Here is a 27,338-nt window from a genome sequence, read left to right on the forward strand (position 1 = left end):
TGTAGCTTCACAGTGTGCAAGCAGACTGCAGCATAGGCAATCTGCAACATCTCATGTGGGATCTCTAGCTTGAAACTTTAATCCATGAAGTTCCCTCCATCGTCACACTCACATGTGTGCGTTTAAAAAAAAAAAAAAAAATCACTCTTTTGTTTCCCCAAACATGTTCTGTCTCTGGGCCGGTGCCCAGAATTTCATTGAGGGAAAAAAGCAAAAACACTAGAACAAAACAACACTGGGTGTTTCTGTGCTTCCAATCAGTCCAATTGCAGTGCTACATTTTTTTTTTAATGGTAGCAATGAGCTTATTTAGAAACGGAGAGATCCATGCTAAAAACTATGTGTGCGGTGGAGGGTGGGCATAGCAGTCTTCTCATCTTTAGAGGCAGCATGCAAGTGCACCAAAATTGCAAAATTACTATGAGTCCGACAGGAGCAACAATTTCAGGCACCAGACCCCGATACTTCTACTCTAGCCTTTTAAAAGCCCTATAGAACTAGAGCTTTAAAAGGAGACTGCACTTTATAAAATCCTCTCAAAAACAATTTAAATGTCTTTTTAAAAGCCAGTCAGCAGTGGTGGAGGAAGTGTCAAAAACCCAAAACTATCAGTGATTTCTGTTTTTGAACAAAGAGCAAAATGCTGTAACGCTTGCATATTTCATGAAGGTGTATTATATAGATATATATTTAGATATATAGGGACTGGGGGAAGAGGGCTGCAGCAACAATTATGCAGCAAATTAGGATTTGGTTTGAAATGACAAAATAGCTTATATACAGTGGTGGTTATCTTGTGCAATTTTTTTAAGTTTGTTTTTCTTGGCTGAATAAACAGCGATGGGAGAGGAAGGGAACTAGAAGAGGACTCCTCCCTCTATTCTTGGCCAAATCCTTCTGTTTCCTCGATGGCAAAGAGCAGCTTCTCTTTCAGCTGTTCGTAACTCTTGTAAGGAGGCAAGTCCAGACGGTTGAAACTGAAAAGACAAAAACGGAGACAAACAAACAAAGACATTTTTAAACTGTGTTTATCAGATCTGAAATAGGTTGGGAAAAAATCAATCCCATTACCCAAGAGTATAAAAGTCAGTCGATCCTGAGTGAAAGAGAGAGTGGGTCGTTCTAAAGACCTCACTGAGTTCCAGTGTGGTCCTCTAGCGTTATGTCACCATTGCAAGAAGCAAGCATGCAGTCACAGAGCAGGGTCGCCAAGTCACTGCTGACTCATTAACTGAGCTCCAAACCTCCTCTAGCTTTAACATCAGCACAAAAACATGGTTATGACTATACTTCGAATACAGCTGCTCTCACAGCTTCATCATTTGACACCTTTAAAGCACCGACTGGTTAACATAATGGAAGACAGGTAAAATGTCTTTTCAGTCTAGAAAACTGAATGAGACTCTCTCAGGCCTCTTCTATCCAATTCAAGATGTAAAACCTTTTCACCGGCCTGTCACTGGAGAGGATACTTAGGCAGGCTACCCAGAGATACTTGGGGATTTGTTTAATTTGTAAATAATTCTGCTGTTATTTTGAATATTCCTAACAAGCCTTCTTGTGTTTTCTGCTACTAGCTGGTTTGCTGGCCAGGTTGCTACTCTGGTGGTCCTTGATATCATTTATCCTGCAGTCAGACAGCCTGTGGGACTCCACCAAAACTGTACTAAAGTATACTGATGTAAAATTCTGTGCACAACATTACAAGACATAGTGGTCAAGTAGAGAGGTCAAAGGTCAAGCACTCACCACGTGTGGCTGCGAGGAAGCCACGTGTCTTTCCCCACCTTCTCAATGCAGAACTTCTGCGGTCCGTTACTTCCTGCAATGCAAAGGAGAAAGAGGCTTAAGAAAAAAAATGAAAGCATTAAGGAAATATAAATAGTATGTTTAGTAAGCATGCTCGTCTCTCACTGACCCATGAGCTCAGCAAAGCCGCCCAGAGGAAGCCTGCAGGTTCCAGTGACAAACTGCATGAGCCGTAGTCGCACCTCATTGTCGACCTCTTTTACCAGCTGCAGGGAAGGAAATGACGCCAGAACATTCATCACTGACTTTCTACGACTCGTCAAGGACCTTCATCCACGTAGGTTATACGGGGAATTTACGGCAATATGAGACACATTAAGAAAAAAAACAAACGCTATTTCTTGAAGTTCAATTATTTTATCAAATCCTGCACTAAGAGCTTGTTTTATTGCTACTTGGAGGGAAAGAAAGCACAAACTGAGCAAACAGAACAAACTGTGAGGCTGTGCATTTCTGTACCTGCCAGAACCAGATGATCTGTTTGCTGTTCCTGGTGTAGTGACGATACACAGTGTTTCTCTGCCAGTCCTGCAAGTCTACTTCCTGCATGCCACACAGCATCACCTGGTTTAAACACATACACACAAACACAGAGGATATAAACCAACATCATTCCACTGTAGTTGTGTATGCTTTGATTTCCAGGTTTAATTCAAACAAAAATAATTCTGTGGCATGTAGTAAGTTGGTTATTAAATTATTATTAGGTACAAGTTAGTATTACATTTAAACAGACAACGGAAGTCATTAAAATAGATCAAAAATGGTGCTCACCTCAAGCTCCTTTTCATCAAAGTACTGGAGCCACTGAAGTGGAACCACCTCATTGAAGCCGTCGAGAAAAGCTTTGGTTTGACCTTCCACCCCACGAGAGAACCTCCACTCTGCCATTAGACTGCAAGCCAAACAGTACAAATCTTCTTTAATATGTACTTTAAATGATATTCAGAGGTGAGTTTTTTTTTGATAAAACAAAGACTGTGAACCTGATGTACTCCTCCTTGTTCTCTTCAGTGACTTGGATGTTGGCACCATTGGGTTTGAGGTCATGAGAGGTGATCTTCCCCAAGATCTCCATGTCCACGGAGAAGAACATCTCCAGACCGCATTCCTCGATGTTGTTGTCCCTGAGGAAAGACTCAGATGTTGCCAAAGTACAACCAATTTTTAACACATCACGGAGACGCACAGGGAACTGTGTTTGCTTCAAATGCTCTGGATTTTTATCTCTGAGATATTCTTAAGTTGACCTTTTTGTACGTGGATAGCCTTTGCTCTTTCCATACTTCTGCGGTAAAAGGGTTTTCTGACTTCTAATGCAGGAGGTTAAGTTTAGTTAAGAATGAGTAAAAAGCAAATAAAGCAGGGGCAAAGCTACTATAAATAACCCCATTACAAGATGTTGTCTGGCTTTCTTCACTGTCAGCCATTCCCAGCTTTTACTTTATTGTTAATTCAATCAAAACATGGTCTGCATTTTAGTTTCTTCAAAGCTGCCAACTTTTCCACCTAACTCTTTCATTCTTTTAAACAGCTGCGTTAGGTCACTGCTCTGTAATGCTGCACACCGCATGAACCAGCTGCAAAGCACACTGATTAATCAAACTGCATTTGTACTTGAAGATGTCATTGAGGAGAAACACTTGAAGACATACAGGTGAAACCGTACGAAAAAAACGTTCAAAACTAAGTTCAGTAGTTCTTGCTAATATAAGATTAGCGGAACAGGTCGTTTCCTGTATGAAAACAACATCCTGACAAAATGACCACGTTATTAAAAAGCCTAGTGAGCCAGAGATTAAATGGAAACCATCACAGGTGGTCAAGACACTTCCAAATTTTACAAAGCTTTCATAAAAGCTATTTTGAGGATTCAATATAAAACACAACATGTTTGTGAGCAGTGGGAAAGGGACAAATGTTTTCCTTGAGGTCTCTCACTTCTTTAAGTAGTTGATTTTATGGGGTGTTCTTAGCCAAATAAGTGGACAAAAACCAGAGTGTTGTATGTTATGCACTATAAAACCTACCGCAACATATAGTGGACTGCATAAATGAACCGACTTGACTCCAGGTGTCATTTACAGTGTGTTCATTGTACTCGGGACCAAAAACAAAACAATTATGCAGTTTTCCAATTATGCAATTATGCAGAGTCTTGACTCAGCAATAGTTTGAGAAATGATACAGATATATTTGATAAGCCTTATTTGTACACAGCATTCCAAGAGCAACACTTTGATATGACCTCCATTATAAATAAAGCCTAAATAAACTGCACAATTTGTTCTATCAACAAATTTGCTTGAAAAGCACCCAATAACAAAAGTTCCTTAATAACGGTCAAGAGACCTTGAAAGTTATTCTAAGCAAAGTCAAGCAAAGAGAAACTTTCTAAACAATCAAATTAAGAGTACACTCTGTGGCTCTTTAATCAAAAGTCAACTCAGTAATAAGTGCAGTGAAATTAATTTTCTAGCCATGCCCTCTTCTCAAATGAATACAATATGGTAGGACTAACACATGAGAGATCGATTACCTGATCCATATGAGTGAGTTGTAGAACTCTGGGTCAATGGACTCAAGGTCTTTGAGTATTAGCTTCTTGTTCAGCATGCGTTTGTAGAAAGGCAGAGAGAAGCCTGTGTCAATGAACTTGCCATGGAAAAGTGCCTGTGGGTAATCAAGAGGAGATAAGGTTCTTTAACTGCTGGTCAATCAGAAAGCATCAAGATAAAGAGATTGCAGACAGTCTCACAGTGTAATTGCATATTAACAAAATAAGTAAATATTGGGAAGTGTAAAACAACACTGAACACTTTTTCTCTTGAGCTCTTATGATTTTGAAATAACTTTATCCAAAATATGACTTGTCTTAAAAAAAAGACTGGATGTGAGACACTGGTTGACAAATCATGTGTAATCTACTGTAACACAACCATCTGTGTTGTCATGATGGTTTTAATGTGTGCGAGAATCAAGTGAATGTACCATTGCAATAAAGCGGCCTATGAAGCAGAAGTAGGAGAGGTGGTCGGGGTTGATGGCTGACGCTGGGTTGATCTGCAGACAATAGTTGCTTTTTCCAGCGTATTCAAACAGACAGTACATGGGGTTCAGCACTTCATGGGACAACAAGAAGAACCACTCTCTGAAGAGAAGAAGGAGATGGAGGGCCATGAGCTGCACATTTTCATTTACTCTTTATACACAAATATTCTTTGGAATTCTTTAAAGTTAAAATTATATTTCAGTGTCTTTATTACCGGGCCAGGCCACCGTAATCCAGACCCTCCTCGCCTCTGAAGATGACGTACAATCGCCTCCTCAAGTCGTAAGGCTTCAGGGCCATAATCTAAGAGACAGTTAGCACACACACAACATCAGCAAGTGATGAGTGCACAGTTGTGAATACAGATTGTACAAAAATAAATAAAGAACGCTTGGTCGTTAAAGTATAACACAAAGTCTGTTCAACTTCAGGGATATCATTGTGCCCAGCTAGGAAGCAGCAGTCACTGTGAATCCATTTTAGCTGCTTTGTGCAAATCAAAGTGACAACGGGTGCACTTGAAAGACAACCCCCAAAACAGACCCCCAGTCAGTCAGAGGGATAAGGAGAGAGTAATGGTTCACGGGGCACTGCCTGCAAACCCACTTAGTGTTTGGGGGTTGTCTTAATTCCACTACACCCATTGTCACTTTGCACCAAAGCAGATTTTCAAATATTTTCTTGTAAAACAACGGGGGGCCTAGCAAAAAAAGTTTGGGAACCACTGCACTAAGGTACTACCTTATGCTGTAAACATCATCTTAAACACAAAGATGACAAAAGGAAAAGGACGCACTTACTTGCTGAAAGGAGTCTTCAAACAGTGTCTGCCTGGAGACAGTGATCTTCACATGGCTTGGGAGAGCATTAGACTGAGTGGAGACAAGAACAAAAAAGGTATTAGAGTGGGATTAGGAAATTGGAAGATCAAGTTAATCTCTCACCGTCTTTAATTCGTTAAGTGAGAGGAAACACAAACCTGGCACAAGTAGCGGAAATGGGCAAGCTTCCATCGAAAGCTGCGCTCGTATGCAATCTGAGGGCCTTTGGTGCTGAGGAGAAAAGAAGATTTAGAAAATGTGTTCAAGGGGGCCGAATACTTTTGCGAGCCACTGTAAATAGTTACATCCATTTATGTTTTTCAGTGTTTGCCCTGCATGGAAAATGTGCTCTAGGCATACATTTGGAGTTCAAAAAGAAATTACAAGGTTTCCTCAAAGGCCCGGTGTGAAATAAAACCATAAAACTGAACACCAGTGGGAAGTGCTTCTTTTGAATCCACATCCTTTTTTCTTCTTACCCAGCTTAATGCTATATGTACAGCATATCAGCTAAATTAAATCTCAAAATAACTCCAGCTGGCCTCATTAAACATGGCCCCTTAAACTTTACATAAGCACCTAAAGATGCAGGTCTTCAGACACCTGGTGCATAAATTGATTTGAAAGGTGTTCTTACACAGAAGACTTTCCAGTGCGGGGGTCGCTGAAAGTTGTGGTTCGGGTGTTGTGATCCACGAAGTAGCGAACCCCTTCCCTTGTGTACCGGATCTCCCAACCTTCAGGCAGAGGATCCTCATTCTGTAGCCTGCAGGCACACAGACAAAGTGTTATGTAGGTTTGTAGCTGCTGAACACAGACATTACCTACAAGGACAAAGTCCAAATTGAAAATATCTGGCAGCACTTTACTTCACTACTAAAGAGTAATAGAAAACAAGTTAGCATAAACCAAAGGCAAAACAATAAAATGTAATAAAATGTTAATATTCCTTTTAAAGAGTCAAACTCTAAACCATCAAATGAACAGCAGAAAGTTTTGTGTTTAAACCTTTTCAGCTATTTACTTTACTGCACTGAATCAAATTATAATGGCTAATTTAACTGAATTCCTTTGGGTTTCCTTGTTTTTTTGCTCAACTTTATTGGCTGAAGAACATACTGGTTCTGCAAAACCTGCCATGGTTATAGTACATTAAGATTAGATGAAGACACACAGGGAGTTGTAGCTTCTCGCAGCTTTAAAAATAAATTTAGCAGGTTTCATGACAGAAAAATAAGGAAACGAGAGGGTTCCAGGTACTGACAGTAAAGTAGGTCAAGATTGCAATAGTTTGATCTGTCCCATCTGACCATACACTCCTGCATGCTGTTCAAGAAAAATGGTGAAGTTACTGTGTGGCTACTAGTAAAGTTAACACAAAGTAGTAGAGCTGGGCGATATGAGATTTTTTCATATCACGATATGTTTTTTTCATTTCAGGCGATAACGATATCTATCACGATATAAGCCAAATAACTATATTTGTAAGATTTAAATGTGCCGTTGCTCACAAGTAAAATGTGAAATAATCAGCAGCTTGTTTTTATTTAAATATTTATTTCCCATAATAAGTTCAACAGGGTAGATGTACTTAAGGAACATGAGACTTTTTCAGATAAATAAAGGCAAATATTGCAAACTACACAAAAGGCAGCCGCTAAAGCGTTTAAGTTTCAAAATAGAACAAACGAAACAGACTAAATTGTCAATTCCACTTAGAAACAAAATATTAATTCTAAAAAATAAATCTTAGCTTGTTTTACAGAAGAACAGACAAAATTGACTAACTTTTGTCAATATCAAATAAACTGAGAACTAAAAGGAAATTCTCAATCTCTCCTTGTTGTATAGCTGAGCTTTTCAAACAGTTTTACAGTTACTTTAGTCTGACAAAAGCCGAATGACGAATTAGCGCTTCCAGTCAGAGACTGAGGCTACGTCCACACGTACACGGGTATTTTTGAAAACGGAGATTTTCCGTTTCCGTTTTAAAAAATAATCCCGTCCACACATAAAGGCAGAAATGAAGGAAAACGCTGCTATGAACATGCCAAAGCAGCAGGTGGCGCTAGATTCCTAACCGTGCCGAAATGTTGGCCAATCAGAAGTCTAGAAGCCTCGGTGGGAAAAAGTAAACAAAGCTGGGGCATAGAAGCAGAACCGAGTCGTATGTGTGGACGGACAGTAACTGTGTGTATATGTAAGCATTTAAACACTGCAGAGAGTAGAATTAACAGTATTGTAGAAATTCATTTCACCGAAACAATAACGTGGCGCACAGTGTGACGCATGCACCAGTTTATTGTATTTCCAGACTTGCTTTCGGCACAATTTACAGTGCACGCTACTCTGTTTTTTGTCAGACTTGAAATAGCCGAAATACCTTCACACTACGGAACTTCTATGGCTCTTCCGTTCGACAATCTCTCCGGCATTGGAACCATCATCTGTTTTCTCTTCGGTCACGCTCGGTTGATTTTTCTAGTCGGCACACTCATTTCCTCCATTACCCGCTGGCTCTAGGTCTATCGCGATAGCTTAATTTCTCTATCGAGTAAAAGTTATATCGCGATACATATCGTTATCGTTCTATCGCCCAGCTCTACAAAGTAGCACCGCACAGTGAAGTTAATGGTTTACATCCAAAAGGCCACACTGGCAGAGTTTGTCTGTAGTGTTTTTCTGCCACTCACCCTTGGGTTCGAGGGTCTTCCCACTGTGTTGTCTTTGTGTTATGGTTGACAAAGTACACTCGATCATTGGAGTCAACACGCCTCTCTGAAATTTATTCAAATAAACACAAGAAATCTGTAGCGTAGCAACAGACATAAGAGACACTTGGTCCTACATATCAGTACACAGAAAAAGCTGTTAATTAATGAATCCTTTTAATCATTAAGCAGAGCAGAATGCTGACATTTAACTTTAAAACATATTGGGGATATATATTCAGAATATGCATATACTATACGTATATCAGAATCTGGCATAGAAATAGGTCATATGTACAGCCCTTTGCAAAAGTTTTGGTAACACTAAATGCGTTTTCCCCCTTTCTTTTCTTTATTGTTGTTATATTATTTTAACAGGTTCAAAATAAAGCCACACAATACAATCCAGCATAAAACACCAATGGGGAGGAGACTGATTGGTCCAAACGTATTCTGCACTATAACAAAGACCGAAAACATGCATCCATTTTTCCTGACCAACTATCCAGCAACAAAACAAACAAGGACCTGTGAGCAATGGTGTGACCTCTAAAGGACTCTAGCAAGAACAGAAGGAACAATCTACCTTCCAGGTGTGTTGTTCCCTCTCTGCACGTGTAGAAACCTAGCACAATTGCTTACCTTATTAAGAACTGCTGATGTACTCCTAGCTCCACTTTTTAAGTATAGAACACAAAGTACTGACACCAGAAAAAGCAAGCACAGCTTTTAGAGAAAAATGAATGTCAACTCACCCCAACCAGGAGGCAGTGGGCCAAGAGGATCATTTTCAGCAGACATCATGGATGCCTGCAAACAAGGGATACACAGATGGACACTCATTGGGGAAACACCAGGAAGGTGCAAATCTAGTCACAAAAGCCCCAAAAGCAAAATAAATAAAAAATAAAAAATAAATTGTTCAAAAACTATTTGTCGAATAGTACTTGATGTGAAGTGGTCTTTGTAGCTGCCTACTGGTAGAAGCTTAACACCTACTTGCCTTTTTATTTATGCTGTAAACTAATCATGAAGATGTGAAGACGACATCACTGATAAAAGACCGCCTCTCATATATTAAGTTCTGTTTCTCACCTTTGGGCTAAATGAGCTGGGCTGGGTGCCAACAGTATATTTAGTAAGTGGGTTTACAAAACAAAAGTCCCGAGACAACGAGACGAGATTAAGGGTGGAAAGAAAAATGACCATCAACAGCTGGTCCTTTGAATGTCTGAGCTCATCATGATGATAAGACTGACGACAACCTGTTTACTGAGGCGGCTACGGGAGATTGTAAAATTGGTGGTGAAAATGACTGAAACCACAGCTGAGTTAATCTCTAAGCTCTGTATTTTTACAAATGAAATTTGATGAGATTCATTCTACTGGATGAAAATCATTTTGGAAAAAACGAAAGTTGGCTTAAACTTGGTAACATATTTCTACATTCATGCTAGAGCTAATCTAAAGTGGTCAGAGACACTGATGTCTGCCATTTTCTGTAGTGCTGGATAAGTAACAAGCTGATAAACCCTGAAAGCTGTGTGTATCCACTTAGTCTGCTGAGTCAGTAATGCACAGATTACATAGAGTGAAAGATCAAAGGACGGCAGATAGTAGGGCTGCACGATTTTGCATAAAATGAGAATCACGATTTTTTGGCTTAGAATTGAGATCACGATTCTCTCACGATTTTCTTTTCCAGTATAAATATTTATTGTATACAGTATAAATTCCAGTATAATTATTCCAGTATACAGTATAAATTCCAGTATAAATTCCAGTATAAATATTTCTTGCACTTATTAACTGCACATCAACTTCGTAACAGTTGAGACTGAACATAAAAACAATAAATAAACATAAAAACAACAAATGTCTCACGTTTTGTTGTTGCCGCAAAATGTTGAACTGCTTGAAATTCCGTCTCCACCTTTGCTCGACGCTGCGTGTATAGAGCAGGTAGTGCAACAATAGAAAAATAGTTGCGGGACGGCATTGTGTAGCATTTGTCTAGGGTGTTGCTGGGAGCCATATCTTTGGTCAGGTGATAAGTGATAGCCTCCGTAATTTCTTTGTGCCTGCGGGAGTTCGACGGGTGTAGGGAAGCGCTGTATAAGGTTCCCGTTATTGATGTTTGGGTGGTTGACCGGAACGGATTTTCTCCTGTCACTTTCTCGTCATCCCTGACGTGCTCTCCGTTGTTTTTTCCCTGCTAATTTTAGCATCACACGGCACAGCTTCTGTATCACGTGGTATAAGGCTCCGCCCTTGTCATTTGTTGAGCAGGAAGAGTGAGCGCTTGTTTTCATGCAGAGTACGTCCCGGATCAAAATGCGGTACAATCGTCGTCTTTTTTTCTTTTTTTTTTAAATTTTTTTATTAAATCGTTGTCATTTGGAAATGAGATCGCACATAAGTATGAATCGAGATCGCGATTTTCTAACGATTAATCGTGCAGCCCTAGCAGATAGCAGCATTTCAGTCAGCAAAATGTGGTTTTTGCTCTGAGTTTATTTACAGGGCACTTGTTATAAAAACAAGTGAAAAGAGTGCAAATTTTTCAGTCATTAGGGCTTCAGGGCTTCTTTTTGATGAGGACCTTGACTTCTAAAAGAAAAAGGGATATGGCTTGGTCTACATACTAATAATAATGCAATCAAAATAACACTATTTTAGATTGCATTAGAGCCTCTCTTTTAAACGGGCAGCATGTAAGTTACTTATTTATATGTATAAATATGAAAACAAGTAATTAGGCAGAAGAGCGAGTGTGGTGATGTGTCTTACAGAGTAGAGGTATCTCTGGTTAAACTGGTGCATAGCTCCCTGCAGCTGGCTGCGCTGGCTCTGCCACTGCTCAAAATTGCGCACCGATTCCATAGTAGGACGCTGCCATGTGGTGGTGCGGGTGTTGTGGTCCACATAATAGATCCTACCCCGGTCATCCACTCGACGTTCCCAACTGGTAGAAGGAATGAGATGGGATGGTAAAAATAGAGAAATACACATGAAAGTACATTTCAATGCCAGAAACTGACATGTAGGTGATTAAACAAAAAGACTGAAATAACTACTTACACCTGCAAACAACAAAAGTAAATATAGAAAGAAGGTGCTGTATTCTGGACTATAGGAGAACATGGAGTATTTACATTCAATTCACAGCTAGTTGCTAGCCCGTATAGACCTGCACTATAATATTTTGGTGGATCCCAGAATGCAAAGCATACGTGTCTAAGGGAATTTTGTTGGCCCAGACTTGCAACGTGCATCTGGTAGTTGGTTTGGATCAAGGTTGGATCATGCTCACAACGTAAATGCACTGCTCTGGAGTTCATTTGGAACTGTTGTTTCAGTCTGCCCCTGAGTGCTTATTGTGTTCATGTTTGATTTAAACAGACTAAACACACCAAGTGTGACAACAACATAAGACAAAGGTGAGACCCTCACCCTGGTGGTAGCGGCTGTGGTCTTTCCCAAGTAGTCGTCCTGGTGTTGTGGTCTACATAGTACGTTCTCCCGTGTGGGTCTTTTCTCTGCTCCCACCTAAAAGATGCAAAATTAAACAACAAACAAAGGATGAAAAATTCTGGTCAACGTCACTCTACTGTTGTCATATTTGTGTGCGCACTGGTGTTTAGGTAATTTGAAAACAGAAATAAATCAAAATAAATACAGTAATACTGATCAGTAAATGAGCAGCAGGGGTTGTTTTTGTGTTTTTTTTTTACCCTGGTGGAAGAGGATCTGAGGCTCCAGTATTGGGGACCTGCTGCCTGGGCTTGGCCCCATCTGTAGTTACTGTTGCACTGCTACTATTACTACCACCTCCACTTCCTGAAGCATTTGTTTCAGCAGGCGCCGGGGAGGATGACGACGAGGACGTGGTGACCCCCTGGTTTGGAGAGGTGAATGTGGAGGAAGAAGAGGATGCAGCAACGGCAGTGGCAGAATTAGCAGCAACAGAAGAGGTTGACGATGATGTGGAAGCAGGCGGGGGTTGAGATGTGCTATTTGGTGCTGTGTCAGAGTCTGGCAGGGCAGCATCCTGAATGCAGTCCTCGTGGTCACTTCCAGAGGGCAGCACATCACTTCTTGTCGCAGATGACTGCCCTTCAGCAGCATCACAGGACTCCCCATTGACTGCAGGCAAGTCACAATAAGACCGGAGTGCCGTTTACTTTGTTTACTTGTATAGGCCTCAATGCCTCAATAAATAAATACATAAATCAGTCTTTTAAGCTGTTGTCTGCAACAACCGACTTTTAGTGTAACAGTCTAGAAGTCTGCATATGTCCACAGAACATGGATAAAGTGATAGAAACCGGCTTATCAGCAAGGATCTCTGTGAAGGCAAATACATCTATTACGTTGGAATTTATGAGAACAAAATGAATGATAAGATTATTAATTGAACCCAAATTTTTAGAAGGTGAAAACTGTCTACTTGAGCTACTTTTCATGCACCAAAGTTAGCCTATGGAACTCTTACCAGGTACCAGTTTGGTATTCTGATAACCCCACACAGCCAGTTTCCATTTGCTCTAACTGTGTGTGTGTTCTTTATATGCAATGCCATTAAAAAATTTATATTCTGTCATGAATCTCAGCTCAATGTGGCCTGTCCTCCGAGTTTAAGTGCACTCTGCTTTCACTTCGCTTTTCTTTCCAAGGAGATTGGATAGAGGTGCTGAGAGCAGCAGAGATTAAAGGCTTCCCTTAATGTAATTACTCCTCTTCTCTACTCTTCACTAGGTTCACATCGACCATGGAGAGCATAAACCTGAGGTGGTTTGAGACCATCCAAGGCACTATAACATATAAATGTTACCAGGGTGCTCTAATAATATTCAGTCTTATCCAAATCAAGTTATTTTTTGTCTAAAATAAAAAACTAAAAACAAAACAAAAAACAACGATAAATGAGTTTTGTAATGTGTACTGTAAAGTAGACATTACAGCATGTGCAAACTCACCCATCCTACTCTCATTATCACTGTCTGAGGGTTGGTGGACAGGGGTGGAGTTGGTTGTGGAGTCTCCGTTGACGACATGACCAAGAGCAGGGCTGCAGGAGCTTGAAGGCACCTGACCATCCGCACCACTGGAGGCTGAACAGGAACCTGACCTTGGGCCCAAGTCTGTACCATTCACTGTGCTTGAAGATAAAATACAGGAGATTTCATCTTTTTATTTTTTAATTCAAATCTGAATTGCTCATGAGAACAAGCAACTGTGTGCTACTTCACTGCCTCCATGGCCATCGGATCTGAGTTATAACACTGAACTGATTGTTTTGTAGAGGAAAACAGGCTATAATAGGATAGTACGGTGATGTAATGAGTACAACTAAAGAGGCTCCTTTGTGAGCTGACAGAAAGAGACCATCGCAAAACCTGCTGTCAAGGCCAACCTTTGTCTTTGTGAGAGGTGGGTTCTCTGTGTGATTAGGAAAACCCAAAAGAGATGGCAAATACAGATAACTCACATTAATGAGTTTTTTTTACTAGTCAGCATATTTACAAGCCATAAAAGCTCTCCCTATAATTACGACTCAAAACCTGTTAAGATGCTGTGCACAGGAAGTGATGCCAACAGATTTTCAAACACTGAGTCAAACCCAGGTGGACCTGCTTAAGGCGAGTTGATGTGATGCTGAGACAAAAGACAGGGTACCAATTACAAAAACAGAAAAACATGCACAGTTTGAAGACAACAATGCATCACAGGCCTACAGGCTTTATCATGTGGTTTGACAGGTTATAAAACCTGCTGCTGCTGCTAGATCCACAGAAGGGTTCCTTTACTTGACCATTTAAAACTGGAAACACAAACTGAGGGGAAAGAACAAAGGAAATGCAACAAAACTTTAAATACAAGTGCGTTCATGCTCACAGGTGTACACACGGGTGCTCATAGACACAAACTGCACCCTTTTTGGCTCCTACCTGAACGCACACTGTGCGCTGTAAATCTTATGTGCTGCATAATAATATTTAATATTTACTGCTATATACACACACACACACACAGAGTATCACGATGGTGTTGTGTTTATTATATTGCTGTTTTTTTAATTTGCTTGTTTTCTCTCCCCCCCCCTCTCAACAGGTGATCCAGGTGATATGTATTTTTTGCCCCCCCCCCCTTTCTTTGCCCTTCATCAGTATTCCTCTTCCCCCTCCGTCTTTGTTTCCCTCCCTCTCCCCGGTCATGTCTGCCCCGTCTGTAACAACTGAAAATAAAATAAATATTAATAACAACAAAGGTCAATTAAATGGACCAATACGGTAAGGCAGGTATGGTCCACTTGGTAAAGTAATTCCGTTTGGCTTCTCTCTTTGCCTTCAGACAATAATTCTGATGGCAAAAGAACCAAACGGGACAGGCGGCAAAAAGAAGGAAACGCAACAAATCAAAGAGGAATAAACAGAAGACAGAAATCAAGGCACAGGCATTACAAAGGGAGAAAAAGGCCTCCTGTGTGAAACGATACAGATCACTTAACAGTAACAACAATAATTTAGAGCCAGGTTTTGCTGAGCACTGAAGGTTTTAAGTAAGTGAACTCACTGCAGGTGTTAACACAAAAACACTAAAATAATAACACAAAAATGTAGGTTGCATGGACACTATAAAAGAGAGCTGTAGCTAACTGTGACATCATCCACTGGTTTCTCAATTTCTGTTTTGAAGCCTTCAGAAGGTGTATTCATGATCGCCATCTTGGTTTAAGGAAAAAAACAAAACAAAAAAAACAAAAACAAAAACCCAGATGTGATGAGCAGGGGCAGGTCTAACTGTGAATCTACTTGCTTATCATTCACATGTCATTAGGCAATGAAGATGCCCTGGATAATGAATGCATTTTGAAATACTGCATGATCAAGATTTATTATTCAGCATATAAATGGATAAATAAATGACCGAGTCCATTAATATAGCAGGAAATTGTGTACATAGGTCACGACAGCAAGCCATTTTTCATAACATTCTGTAGGACTGGAAATGCGTTTGCCATCCTGACTACCTGGGCCCTATTTCAGGAAGCCGGTTTAGAGCAAAATCTGAGTAAGTATACCCTGAGTTAACGAAAACTCTGGGTTTTCAGTTTCACAAAGCGAGTTTAGATTAATTCTGAGCGAGTTACTATGACAACACACTCCGTGAAGCTAACCTGCCCCCTAGCAGGTTTACTTCAACTAACCCTAACTTTCTCCGCCTCTTTGTCGGAAACCTGACTGTAGGAAGTGTCAGACATGGCGTGTCCCTTCCTTGAAGAGCCAGTAGATGTTGAAGCCCAAATTCTCCGCAGAGCTCTCCGCCGGGAGAGAGTGATTAGAGCGCGTTTGGACATTTTATCATTTCCTGATGATTTCCTGTGTGAACGTTACCGTTTTTCAGCACAATCTATAATTTATTTGAATAACATCCTCAGGCCTAATATTGCTCATGTGACACATCGCGGACATGCTCTCAGTTCTGTACATATTATTCGTATCGCACTTCGGTTTTTTGCAAACGGGAGCTTTCTGTATAATATTGGTGACGCTGAGCACGTTTCCAAGGCTACCGTCTGTCGGGCAGTCAGGAATGTTACAGTTGCACTGAAACGTCTCCTGTACTCGTTTGTGGTGTTCCCCGGTCATAGACCCACAAGATTTATCAAAGAGGGATGCCACAAAATTGCAGGTATCAGGATGAACGAAACTTAATTCATGATGTGGTGATATTTGAACTACTACTTAAATTTTACATTTATTCTCACGGGTCCCAGGCGTGATTGGCTGTACAGATGGCACTCACATTCCAATCATTGCTCCTTCAGTAAATGAAGGAGACTATGTGAACAGGAAGTCTTTCCACAGCATTAATGTACAGGTACATAGTTCCCTGTAGCATTTCAAACTAACAAATTATTTCATTATAGTAATGGATGCTAATTTGTGTTCTCTGCACTGTGAAGATCATATGTGATGCTGCCAACATTATCACAAATGTGGAAGCCAACTGCTCAGCCTCTGTGAGTGGTGGTGGTGGAGGACCCCCACCTGTTTTTCAGGCCTCCGCTTTTTTTCTGTTGGCTATAACGGGTCGCATATGAGCATACAGAGTAAGCAAATATGTACTTGTAATGTGCTCAGATAATTTCAATAAGTGCTTACAGAAAGAAAACTAATGTAGCCTCTAACTGCAATTGATTTATATAGGACAAACAGACCAAGCACTATGGCTCATAATACAATTACACCTTACCTGTTTGGACTATATTTTTATATTTCATTTTTACTTGCTGCCAGGAACGTTTGGGGCCTGTTGGGTTGCACCTGCGCTCACATCACATCACAAAATAAAATGTATGAAATAAAAAATAAAATCAAATATAATAAAATAACGTGTTAAATGGGTGGAAATCCCTAGATCAATGTTTAAATTAACACTCATGCATTGACTCTGTCGGCCATGTTTTGCCATGCATGCTCCCTTTCTTTTGTAGCTGAGGCTGTGTTACTTTTGTCCCGCAAAATTTGCATGTTATCGCCCACCCCCGTGACATCACGCTCCAAAGCCCTATACTGCCATCAGAATTTCGGCCTCAAGCGCTGTAAAATACATTGACCGCGCCTTCTTTCCCTCCGTCTCCATGGTGACTCGCTTAATCTGTGCTCCACTAATCAGGGCTTTATGTATCCTCGTGCGCGCGCTTAACTTGGGGTTAAAGCAACTCCACGTTGATTGAACTAATTGTTATCAGCCTTTCTGAAACCGAATATTCCGAGTTGGACAGTTCGGGGTTACTCAACCCTGAGTATCGTTTTTCACTCTGAGTTTTCTAAACCGGCTTCCTGAAATAGGGCCCTGGTGACCAAGAGACAGAATTAAGCCACATTACCTTTACTTTTCCACCCAGAAGCTCCGTCCATGTTTTATACTGTCTAGGATGTTAAAGCAGCGGGTGACATGTCATATACGTCTATGCAAGAATCTCAGTTTATCTGCAACTAAAAATTCAATACAGTTTGCGAGACTGCTAACTACCTTTGTAAAACCACAATGAAGTTGGGTTTTTAATAGGTTCCAACTATTTAGTTATTCAAACACACAAACATTTTATGTTCACAACAATTTAGGGAAAATTTAATGTAGTAGCATTTAAAGTTCAAGCAAGCACTAAGGCACAGTTTCTTGTGGCATCTCAGAGCATCCTCACTTTGTTTATTAATGTTATGTAAAAATGATTTCAAAATGAGTCATTATTTTATGCTTATTCCTGTTTATACATTTCTTAAAAGGTTTAAAGGGGATTTGTTCACAGATTATTGTTTAGAGAGATGGATTCATGTGCATATATTTGCTGCTTTAACTGTCTTGCTTTCAAGATGTGTGTTTAGGGTTTCAATGTTTAGGTAACAATGACATGGGGAAAATTATGTCTGCCCGCCACAATTGTCCTTCGGCTGGCCGTGTTTGCAATCTGTCTGTGCACTTGCACATTTCTGGAACTCCCAGGAAGTGGAAACAGCTTTAAATATCCTACTGTTTGTGTCTTGCAGTCTTCTCAGTAGCTGCAATGCAGAGAGGAGCCAAGCAGCCACAACCCTCATAACCACCCCCCATCTGCTGTGAAGAGTATTTTTTTTTGTGGCTCTTCAATAGAAGCCAGTACAGCTCACTGAAGGGCACTTGTGACAGATAAGACTGGCACAAGCAGCTAGCGTGAGAAATTAAAACACAAAGGGGACGACGGTCTTAACTGAGAAGTAGCAAGACAGAGAAAGACAAGACACAGACCTCACGGGGCTAGCAAAAAACAGGACATGAGTATAAACAGCAATGGAAAAATATGGCTTCGTGTATTCCAGCACAACTTATTGCATTGAAACAAGGCTAACACACTTATCAGCCTGTTAGCATTCTTTAACTTGAGAATAAGCATGCTCCCTGGTTTGAAGCAGTAATTCTTAAGTAGATAGAAATTTGCTTTGCGCGGGGGGGGGGGGAACTATGCGAGCGAACATAAAATGTCCCAAAAAGGGTTAGTTTGCCTTTTCAGTTTTACCTGTTGGCAGCCCTTGAGGATGAGGAAGATGAATCTCCGTTTTCATGGATGGCGTCACCATTCTGTTGGACCTCTGAAGATTTAAGAAACCAATGTTAGCCTAGAGATAACGGGATTATGTATGCTGGGAATTCATTCAACTCAATCTGTATGCACAATCCATTCACATACTGTTAATACAGATGAAAGACCCCTCCGCCCCTCCTCTCCCTTAGAAAAAGAAAAAAGAAAAAAAAATCACCCACCCCTGACATAAACACTGAGCTCACTGGAGCCATTTGGTGCATTGCCGTTGGTAAGTGGTGCCAGTTCCTCCTGGTCGGTGACAGTGAGTCCATCAAGGTACACGGTCAGCTCCCCCATGGGCACTGTCACCCCCTTCTGCTCCGCACTCAGCTTCAGCACTTCCTTCACATTCTCTACTGTGGATTCAAAGCAAGGACAGTATTAGAAACAGCAAATAATAATTACAAATAACGTTTAAAAAAAAAAACAAACCCTAAAATTACATGACACTATGCTTCTGCATCTTTGGAGGATATTATCGGGGTCATGCAACACATAGTACTAGTGAGCCTGATTTAAACAATCCATAATGAAGTGGTTTTCTGTTGGGTTTCTCCTGAATACAAACATTTTTTGAGCTGGGAAAAACCCTGTTTTGATGCTGTCCTAACCGTATATTTACTAAACAGTTAGACAAATTACAACCTACACTTTCCACATGTATCATTTGCTACTTTCTGTAACAAAAAAGTTACATTTTCTGCCATGGTCTTCCAAGGTTCGAGTGAGGTCCAGCGTGGCTTTGCCCAGCAGAGCATCTGCTTTCAGGGTGTGGTGGCTCCAAACTTTGAAATCCACCTGTGTGTTTGGAGTTACATTCCTAGAGAATCATAAACAAACACGCACAAAATATGTGTAATTCTTGAAATTCCCCCCAAAATCTTTTTAAACAATTCAAATAGATTTATGCTATCACAAAAAGGAAGAGCAGCAGTTAAAACTGTACTTTTAGTTTTTTAAAGTTAAAAAAACAAAAACAAAACTGGCAGTATTTTAATCTTCTTTTTACTCTAGGATGACTCAACTAAGGAATAAAAGGCTCTTATTGTTGAAACGCTCTGCAATACTCACACAGACTTATATTTCAAATACACTGAGATTTAAGAGCAACTCTAGAACTTTTATAAAGCATTTGTGTGTGAATCAGTGAATAAACTTATTGGTAAGGCGAGCAAAGGGAACACACTGAATTGATATGACATGTAACTATGATTCAACAGGTCCCCCTCTCAACAGTTATTCCCCACCTCAGGAAAGTATAACAACAAACAGAAAAAAAATTTTTTTGAAGCTTTGCATTCTTCTAGTTTCTCTATTTTTCAACACCTTCATCCCCTCAGAGCACCAATAACTTGTTATTTATCCTGGGTAACCAATGTACCAAGCACACATGATACCACTACCCTTTGATTTCCATCTTCAAAATGAACACTATGCAGCACAGTAACTACATTTAGGTCTCTGAATGTCAGCCTAAAGAAAAACACTGAATATTAAAGCCTTTGTGTAGCACCCATAACAGCTTGCAAAACATCCATTGTGTAAACACGAGACCACAAACAAGCAGCGCTCTGTCTTGTCAGCAATAATGACCCCATCAAGCCAATTAGCATTTCCAACGACATGCTTCTGACATATGGCTGAGCCAGTCGGAAGCCAGAGAGCTGCAAACGTCTGCCATGTTCAGGATGATGGCTCCATTAAAAAACACCATTTACAGAACTTTTCTAGTCCAGTCTGACCACTCAAAGAACTGCGGGCTTTTAAATGATACAAAGAGTTTTGTATATTATCATACAACTTTTCCCTTAGTTTAATACTTATAAAATCAGCCATCTGAGGGTTCTCCTGCTCTTATGATTGCCTAATAAGATTCAACAACCACTCTTGGATTAAATACTGTATAAGACTGCTGAACCAAACAAAAAACAAAGCACCACAGAAACTCTCTGTCAACAGCTTTTAATGTCAACACATAATACTGCAGAACAGCTTCTGGAAACGTCATACCTTTTTGCTTGTTTGTGTGTGTGTGTGTGTGCGCGTGTCTCGTCTCCACAAACTTAGCTGTTAAATAAATAAAGATGAAAGAAACAGCCACTGACATTAAATAAAATGACATGCTTCAACACACAGCCTGTTGAACGCTGTCAGCCAGTTGTACACAGCACACTTACAAAGTGAGCCTCTCGTCCCATTTAGGATTGGAGGAGCTATGAGATTTTGTAGTGCGCCGCGTCTCCCCCTCAGCTGTCACCTCCACATAAATGGCAGTCCCAAACAGGGAACTCTTCTTCCTCTTGAGTTTGGCACAGGACACTGATGGAGAGAAAATGAAAGACACCATTTAAACTCAATTACATTATATTTACAGCAGAAAAAGTGACACTAACTCTGACATTTAGGTCATAAAGTGTGATACATGAGTATTCACATAGAAAATGTACACAGAGTGCTTCAACATAAGCTTTTTGTGGGAGTGGCAACACCCTGAGGCGACTGACACTTTTACACATCGTAGCCTACAGTGTTTTACTCACCAATGGCATAGAGTTGTGACGTTCCTCTGTGGTTATGGCTAGTCTCTGCTCTAGATGAGGCCGTGGCCATGTCATACACCACAGTGGAAAACCTTTAAACCCGCAAACATTACACACAAATGACCGAGTCAATTCACAAAAGAAACGTGAGCGCCGATATTTCTCAATAAGAATACAGAGAAATCAAAAAAGCTGCATATTGTGAATGACAGGTTTGTAACTGAGGTCTAACCAGCTAACAGCGCCTCAAAGTTAATCAACATCCTCTGTAAGCAGCCTTCACTTTTATATTCTCTTTCACCAGAGTGAGAAAGCGAGACCATGTTACCCGTGCAGTTTGTTTGTTTTTTGTTTTTTTAAATCCAGCACAGTCAGGGAAATGTTGAGTCAAAAGCAGTTGCAACTATGGCCACACTTGAAACAGGAAATGAATTTTAAAATACTCTAATCTAAAATTCAAACTTGGCCAGGGTTTAATAAGAGAATATTTCTCTTCAAATTATACAAGACAGCATTCTCTTGCTATGCCACAGAAGTACCAGGACAGATTTGGGAGAACTTTTACTTTCTGTGGAGTGTAAAGTGCTTCAGATAAACACAAATGTTGATGGTTTGGAATTATTTATTTTATACATGGAGTTACAGTTTTATTCTTATATTATTCTATCTCTTCAGATATGAATAGTACCCAATAACTGTAATTCTCCACAGAAATTCCAGAAAAATAAAAAAACAAAAATCATGTATACTCACAACTGGTGTGTGCTGCTAGACCATCTGGTTCAGCCTACTCCGTGTCCCATGGTGCCACTGAAACAGAAGAGCACAGGTTTTTAGGATAAGATTTAGCTGGTAGAAAGGTCTGACCTCTGACCTGATTAAGATAACAAATATATAGTTACGACTTGATATGTATTTATTTCAACCACAATAATCAAACTGTAAGGACACTAAGTGCTGAAGCGCTTCAGGTTAACAGAACTAAAGCTGAGTATCTTGTGTAACTTGGGTGGGCCATCTAAGCACGTTTATGTCTGCTCAAGTATATTTGGCAACTCATTCTGGCTTTATTTCTTTATTGTTACAAGACAATGACTACATCTGCAATCAGTTAACTAGCAGATATGCCCTTGCCCATATTTTGAAAGTTCAGGTCCCCCACACATCCCAGCTCATGTTTTCTTACCAGCCATCTCACTGACCACATCACTGCAGAGACCACTGTCACTAAGCTGTTTCTCCAGAGTGTCTTATCATGTAAACACAGACTCCAAGACTCCACGTTGGACTGCAGCTGGAGACGGGAGTCTTTGTTCTGCTTGGAGACCCACTGTGAGCTGAACCCTTCAGCTCACTGAGGTTGCAGAGCAGCCCAAAAAAATTAAGACTGGTTGGTTGGAGTCTAGTAGGATGAGAGACTCACTGGAGAGGCATTTGATTATACTGCTCTGTTATTTATTTGTCTCAAAATAGTTGGTACTTAAAACATTTTCCAAGTAGCACCTTATAAATTTTTAGTGTGCCACAAATACAATTCAAATCTGTGGCAACCACTAACAATTTACTTTAGTTACTGCAACATTTCCAAAGGCCTGACAAGCCTCCCATCCATAGTTATAATGCTCGTGTGGGGCTTAGTGAAGAGTCAACTGATGTTAAGGCTTCTGGACACTAAACCACTGTCAGCACATTAGTCAGACACAGCTTCTTGCAAAAGACAGCATCCATCAAGTAACACAGAGCAAATCCACAACCTATTACAGCCTCAGTCAGCTGGGAAAAATATACTAAATAAGTATATGAGGAAATTCAACCATTCTTCCAAGTCATCAACTAGTCATCAGCTTTTCATATCATGTGTGGTTTACAATGACTACTTTAACTCATTCACTGCCAGCCATTTTCAAATCAGGTAACTCCCCACTGCCAGGGTTTTTGAGCATTTTTACTCATTTTTGAAGAGCCACAGAAAACTGTGTGTTATGATCATATAAACGCTGAACCTACCAAAATGAAGAACAGACTCTCTTCTTTCATCCAAAAAAAAAAAGCTTGTTTCTACCATTTTCCATTCTTTAGTAATCAGCTGTAGAAGAGAGGTGGGTTCCACCAAAAATGCCTGTTTTGACCAAAAAAAGGGAGAAAACGAGCTTTTTGTGAAAAATACATTTCAAGCAGAAAAGTGCCTTTGACACTAATATTTCTTGCTTTGTGACACCTCTAACATATAAAATAGTTTTTCACTTCTATAAAACAGAAATAACACTGAGAAAGGTTATGTTTTATCAAAACAATTTATTTACAAATATATGAAAAAATAAAATGTACATAGTGAAACATTTATTCACAATGAATAATTCACTTTTGTGTGGTAATCATTATAACACTTTCCGGGATGCAAGGGCACACAACAAGACTTGCACCACATTTTTGTCTCACTGCGCAATCCCTTACGTGCGCAAACCCTGCACCTCCTTGCAGGTCTACTTTTACTGCTGGTGGGCTTCAGTTTTTCAAGTTGGTGCCTGCCTAGGTCACCATCTAGCCTGCTATCAGGGTCGGTGTTGTAAGGTGCCCTTGGGGTTTTTCTGCCTTTCCAGTCACCTTCCCCTTCAAATCCCACACCTGCCCCCTCCCATTGAAAAACGTAACTGACGTCTATAGACGTCAATGGCAGTCAACGTAAGTTTTTCAATTGACGTCTATGGCAGTGAATGAGTTAAAAGTCATGCAAGCCAATTCTATTATATATATATATATATATATATATATATATATATATATATATATATCTTATATAGCTCTCTCTGAGTACTCAGAGCACTCTGTACAACATGCCACATTCACACAAACATGTGCTTGTGTGCTTTCTAACTACCATTCACACACATCCAATGGATGCATCGGAGAGCAACTTGGGGTTAATATCTTGCCCAAGGACATTTGGCATGCAGGGGAGGAGCCAGGGATCGAACCACCAACCTTCTGATCAGTAGATGACCTACCCTACCTCCTGAGATACAGCCCAAGTCAGGGGTTATGTCAGGTATTGATTAAAGTGGGACCTGTGAGGGTTACTACTAAACAGCATCTCTGAGCAAGAAATATGGAAACAGAGTGGTATTTATACAGCGGTGTTTGACTCCTAATCACCAGGGTTGAAAGAGGATCATAACTCAATAGCTGATTTAATATTGCAATTAAATTTGTTTTCTGAAATACAACTTAAACATTTTAAGAGCTCAGAGATATTGACAATCTGAAAATTGTTAATTGCCCAATTAATACACACCCAAGGACTTTGGCTTATGGTGTTTAAAGATACCCGTTTTGAACCTGTTCAATACCTGCTTGGAGGGGTTTAACAGCAAGTCTAGGGGACAATTAATACTTTATTTGTAGGATCTGGATTCTTGGGTAACACCAGATGAATTCAGTTATTAAAAAACCCCTATAGAACCATAGAAAACACAGGAACTTTAATCTTAGGGTCAATTCAGTTTTCTTTGTTTTGCTCGAGGACTACTTATCTGTTTTAATATGCTAGCTGCCAGCAGGGTTAGCACAAGGTTAGATTTGCCTACAAAACAAGAGTAACATGCTTACTGCTGGACGTGCATTTTGTATTTTGTGAAGATTGTCTGATCATGTTCCTGCTTAATCCAAAGGTTTCAAAGGAGAGTCTGGCTAACAAAAAAAATCAGCTTGACAGCAGACAACTTCCCTTGTTTCTCTAAGTGTACACCTTTGTGTGTAAAAAGCCAAGACAAATCCTTTCTCACACCACCTGTCAAACAAGCTTTGCTGTCTGTTCTAATGCACTGTCTGTCTTCCTGTGACCTAATGACGCACATAACAGTTTATACATAGACACACATGCCCGCTGTACTACAGCTGTCTATAGAACACATCCGGGCAGACCATGAGCAGGAATGAAGCATAGATGCTTATAAAGTATATTTAAATGTTTAAAAGTCCTGATGCTGAATACCTATTGTTTTTAACCTGACACCGACTGACATGGTTATTTTTTAATTTATTACTTACTTGGGTTATTTTTATGTTTGTTCTGTTTATTTTTATTTTTAACTAATGTGGCAGGAATTTCCTAACTTTAAGACAAATACAGTAAATCTCATCTTTATCCAAAATAACGAGACTGTGATTATTCTTACACTACCCCATACCGTAAAAGCTTTTTTTTTAGTCCACCTCTCTTTTATTTTGCCAGACTTTAAAAAAAAGATTCTCACATGGGCAAAACACACAAGCTTTACACAATGGTAGCAGGCTACAACTCCTAATTTCACCCACAGCTGCTTTCCTGCTTTTCAAAAGTTCAGTGTCTTTGCAAGTGAGTGAGAGCACAAAAACAAGCATATTTTAGAGCCAGCAGACAAATAAGACACTTTTCTCTAAGTAATTTCCTTCCAATGTGGCACTAGCATACACAGCATGTGATAGCCCAAATACTAAACCACTGTTCATGACAGAGAGACAGCAAGACACTAAGAATCCTGAAATACAATAGCAGATACTGTATAAACATAAACCTGCATCAGCCACTCAAACAAACACAGCCATGAAAGACCATTTCTCTGAGACCAAGCCTGTCCAGAAAAGGGAAATGTAAGGCAACTAGGCCTAATCAGTACTGACAGGGATTCTCATCAGGTGTTAGCGGAGCCCACATAAATATGGTCTCTCTTACTTTGTCTCTGCTCAGAATTTCGTCTTTAAAGCTAGAGACCCTGAAAGTGTTACATGTTATGCTCACTATTCATAGGATAACTCAAGTTGGAGCAACACTGAAATAAACAGCTGTGGCTCAAGCTCACATTCACCTGTGTTAAGCACTGTCTACGACCCGAGAAACACCCAGACTAGAAATGTCAACACGTTTAAAAGTTAAAGAGTAACACATTGTTTCCTTTCATGAGAAAATCTTTAGTAATCAGTCACATGGATCAATGGGTAATAAAGCATAAGATTGATTCCACTTAGGCACAATTCGCAGGCCATACGCTAGCAATGCTTAATTTACATATTAAATACTGATCATAACACACAAACTCCGGTACAGTTACCGAACAGCGGCTAACTTTGGGGTAATCTACTGACTGCTAGCATTAGCTTACAAAGTGTAACTTAATAGGCAGCTACTGGCCTTCGGACACTTAACCTCCTAAATCTATTTGCAACACACATACGTACAATATGTGCAGATACTCCCGGTGACAACCTTTAAATGTGTAGTAGTACTAGTCTGTAACTAAAGCTACACAGCTAGCTATCAATAAGGTAGCCAGCTAGCTACAGATAAAAAAGCAAAACAATTTTAGTCTTGTGAAAGTAGCTTAACGCTAGGTGACTATCCTTTCTACTGTGTGTAGAATATCCATCTGACAAACCAAAGGGTGATAATGGGCACATAACTAAAAATGTAGCGTGTTTGCTTAATCTACATCTGCATATTGTTATAACGTTACAGCAGACGCTAGCTAGGTGAGCCAAGTTAGCTGCTCGCTAGCCGGCTATCTGACTAACTTACTTAGCATCTTGGCTAATTGTCCGCCATCACAAAGCTAGCCAGTTCGGCTGCATATAAAATACAGGCTTATCAAGAAATACTATTTAAACACTCGGAGAAAGTCTTTCTAAATGCTTTAAGTGACATTAGCAGGGGTGTTTTACCTTGCTCGCTGTTCCTCTACTTTCCTACACTCTGTGTCTTGGCTGTGTGCTAACGCAACGGTGTCAGTAAAATCCTTAGCCGAGCAGGCCCCTCAGTCTGCTACGGCTCTCTTGCCATCTCTGTACAGAAGCCTATGACTAGCAAAACACACGGGCGACAGGCGCGCCACCCCAGTAGATACTAGTGGAAAAGGGGTAATACTGCTGTGTAATAAGTCGGAACACGAAACAGGCTTACTGCTATACACTGCACATTTATTACTTTTATGTAGTCTAAACGGAAACCCTTAACTAAAGTATTCGGTCCGTCATTATCCAATTTATTAATAAAATCCAAACTTTTGTTTTTCCTTTTAAAACACTCTTTCTTTGTTTAATCTCAACATTTCTTTATTTTTACGTTTCACGTTACTGAACGTTGTAAGCATTGTTGACTGAAAGTCCCGTTTACTTAACCAATTTTACCAGAGAAATAGTGTAGGGGGTGTGCGTCCCTACACAGGTCCCCGATAAATCTTGCGGGCACCGATACATTAGGAAAGAAAACTAGGCCGATTTGTGGTAACTGAATGTGTTGATGTA

General features: G+C 40.1%; 1 protein-coding gene across 3 annotated transcripts; it reads right to left on the bottom strand.

Moving 5' to 3' along the window:
• Positions 1-148: 148 nt before the first annotated feature.
• Positions 149-26,925, bottom strand: wwp1 (WW domain containing E3 ubiquitin protein ligase 1). 3 transcript variants are annotated; one of them, XM_085362641.1, is made up of 26 exons: positions 26,757-26,925; positions 23,070-23,181; positions 21,816-21,872; positions 21,063-21,154; positions 20,700-20,841; positions 19,218-19,342; positions 18,702-18,878; positions 18,457-18,529; positions 13,373-13,554; positions 12,128-12,539; positions 11,847-11,942; positions 11,184-11,358; positions 9,149-9,203; positions 8,376-8,460; positions 6,320-6,448; positions 5,841-5,913; positions 5,662-5,733; positions 5,076-5,164; positions 4,801-4,960; positions 4,349-4,482; positions 2,796-2,936; positions 2,584-2,704; positions 2,269-2,373; positions 1,919-2,015; positions 1,750-1,822; positions 149-977 (listed from the first exon to the last, which is right to left on the bottom strand). In XM_085362641.1, exons 4-26 carry the CDS (start codon positions 21,130-21,132, stop codon positions 878-880), a joined length of 2,886 nt encoding a protein of 961 aa, XP_085218767.1. In that variant the 5' UTR covers positions 21,133-21,154; positions 21,816-21,872; positions 23,070-23,181; positions 26,757-26,925; the 3' UTR covers positions 149-877. The 3 variants fall into 3 exon arrangements, with proteins under 3 accessions (XP_085218767.1, XP_085218768.1, XP_085218766.1); XM_085362642.1 differs by lacking the exon at positions 23,070-23,181 and having other exon boundaries at positions 18,726-18,878; XM_085362640.1 differs by lacking the exon at positions 23,070-23,181.
• Positions 26,926-27,338: the final 413 nt, after the last annotated feature.

Source organism: Diplotaxodon limnothrissa, linkage group LG9 (assembly GCF_057381915.1).
Source record: "Diplotaxodon limnothrissa isolate DT_005_m linkage group LG9, D_limnothrissa_male_GT1.1, whole genome shotgun sequence".
NCBI lineage: Eukaryota > Metazoa > Chordata > Actinopteri > Cichliformes > Cichlidae > Diplotaxodon > Diplotaxodon limnothrissa.

What these genes read in the sequence shown, in the direction of transcription:
- wwp1 (XM_085362640.1), bottom strand. Translation starts at nt 21,132, where the DNA reads ATGGCCACGGCCTCATCTAGAGCAGAGACTAGCCATAACCACAGAGGA. An exon ending in CCCACTGCCTCCTGGTTGGG is followed by an intron (nt 8,461 to 9,148) that starts GTGAGTTGACAT and finishes AATAAATTTCAG; the next exon opens with AGAGGCGTGTTGACTCCAAT. An exon ending in GAAGACCCTCGAACCCAAGG is followed by an intron (nt 6,449 to 8,375) that starts GTGAGTGGCAGA and finishes GTGTGCCTGCAG; the next exon opens with GCTACAGAATGAGGATCCTC.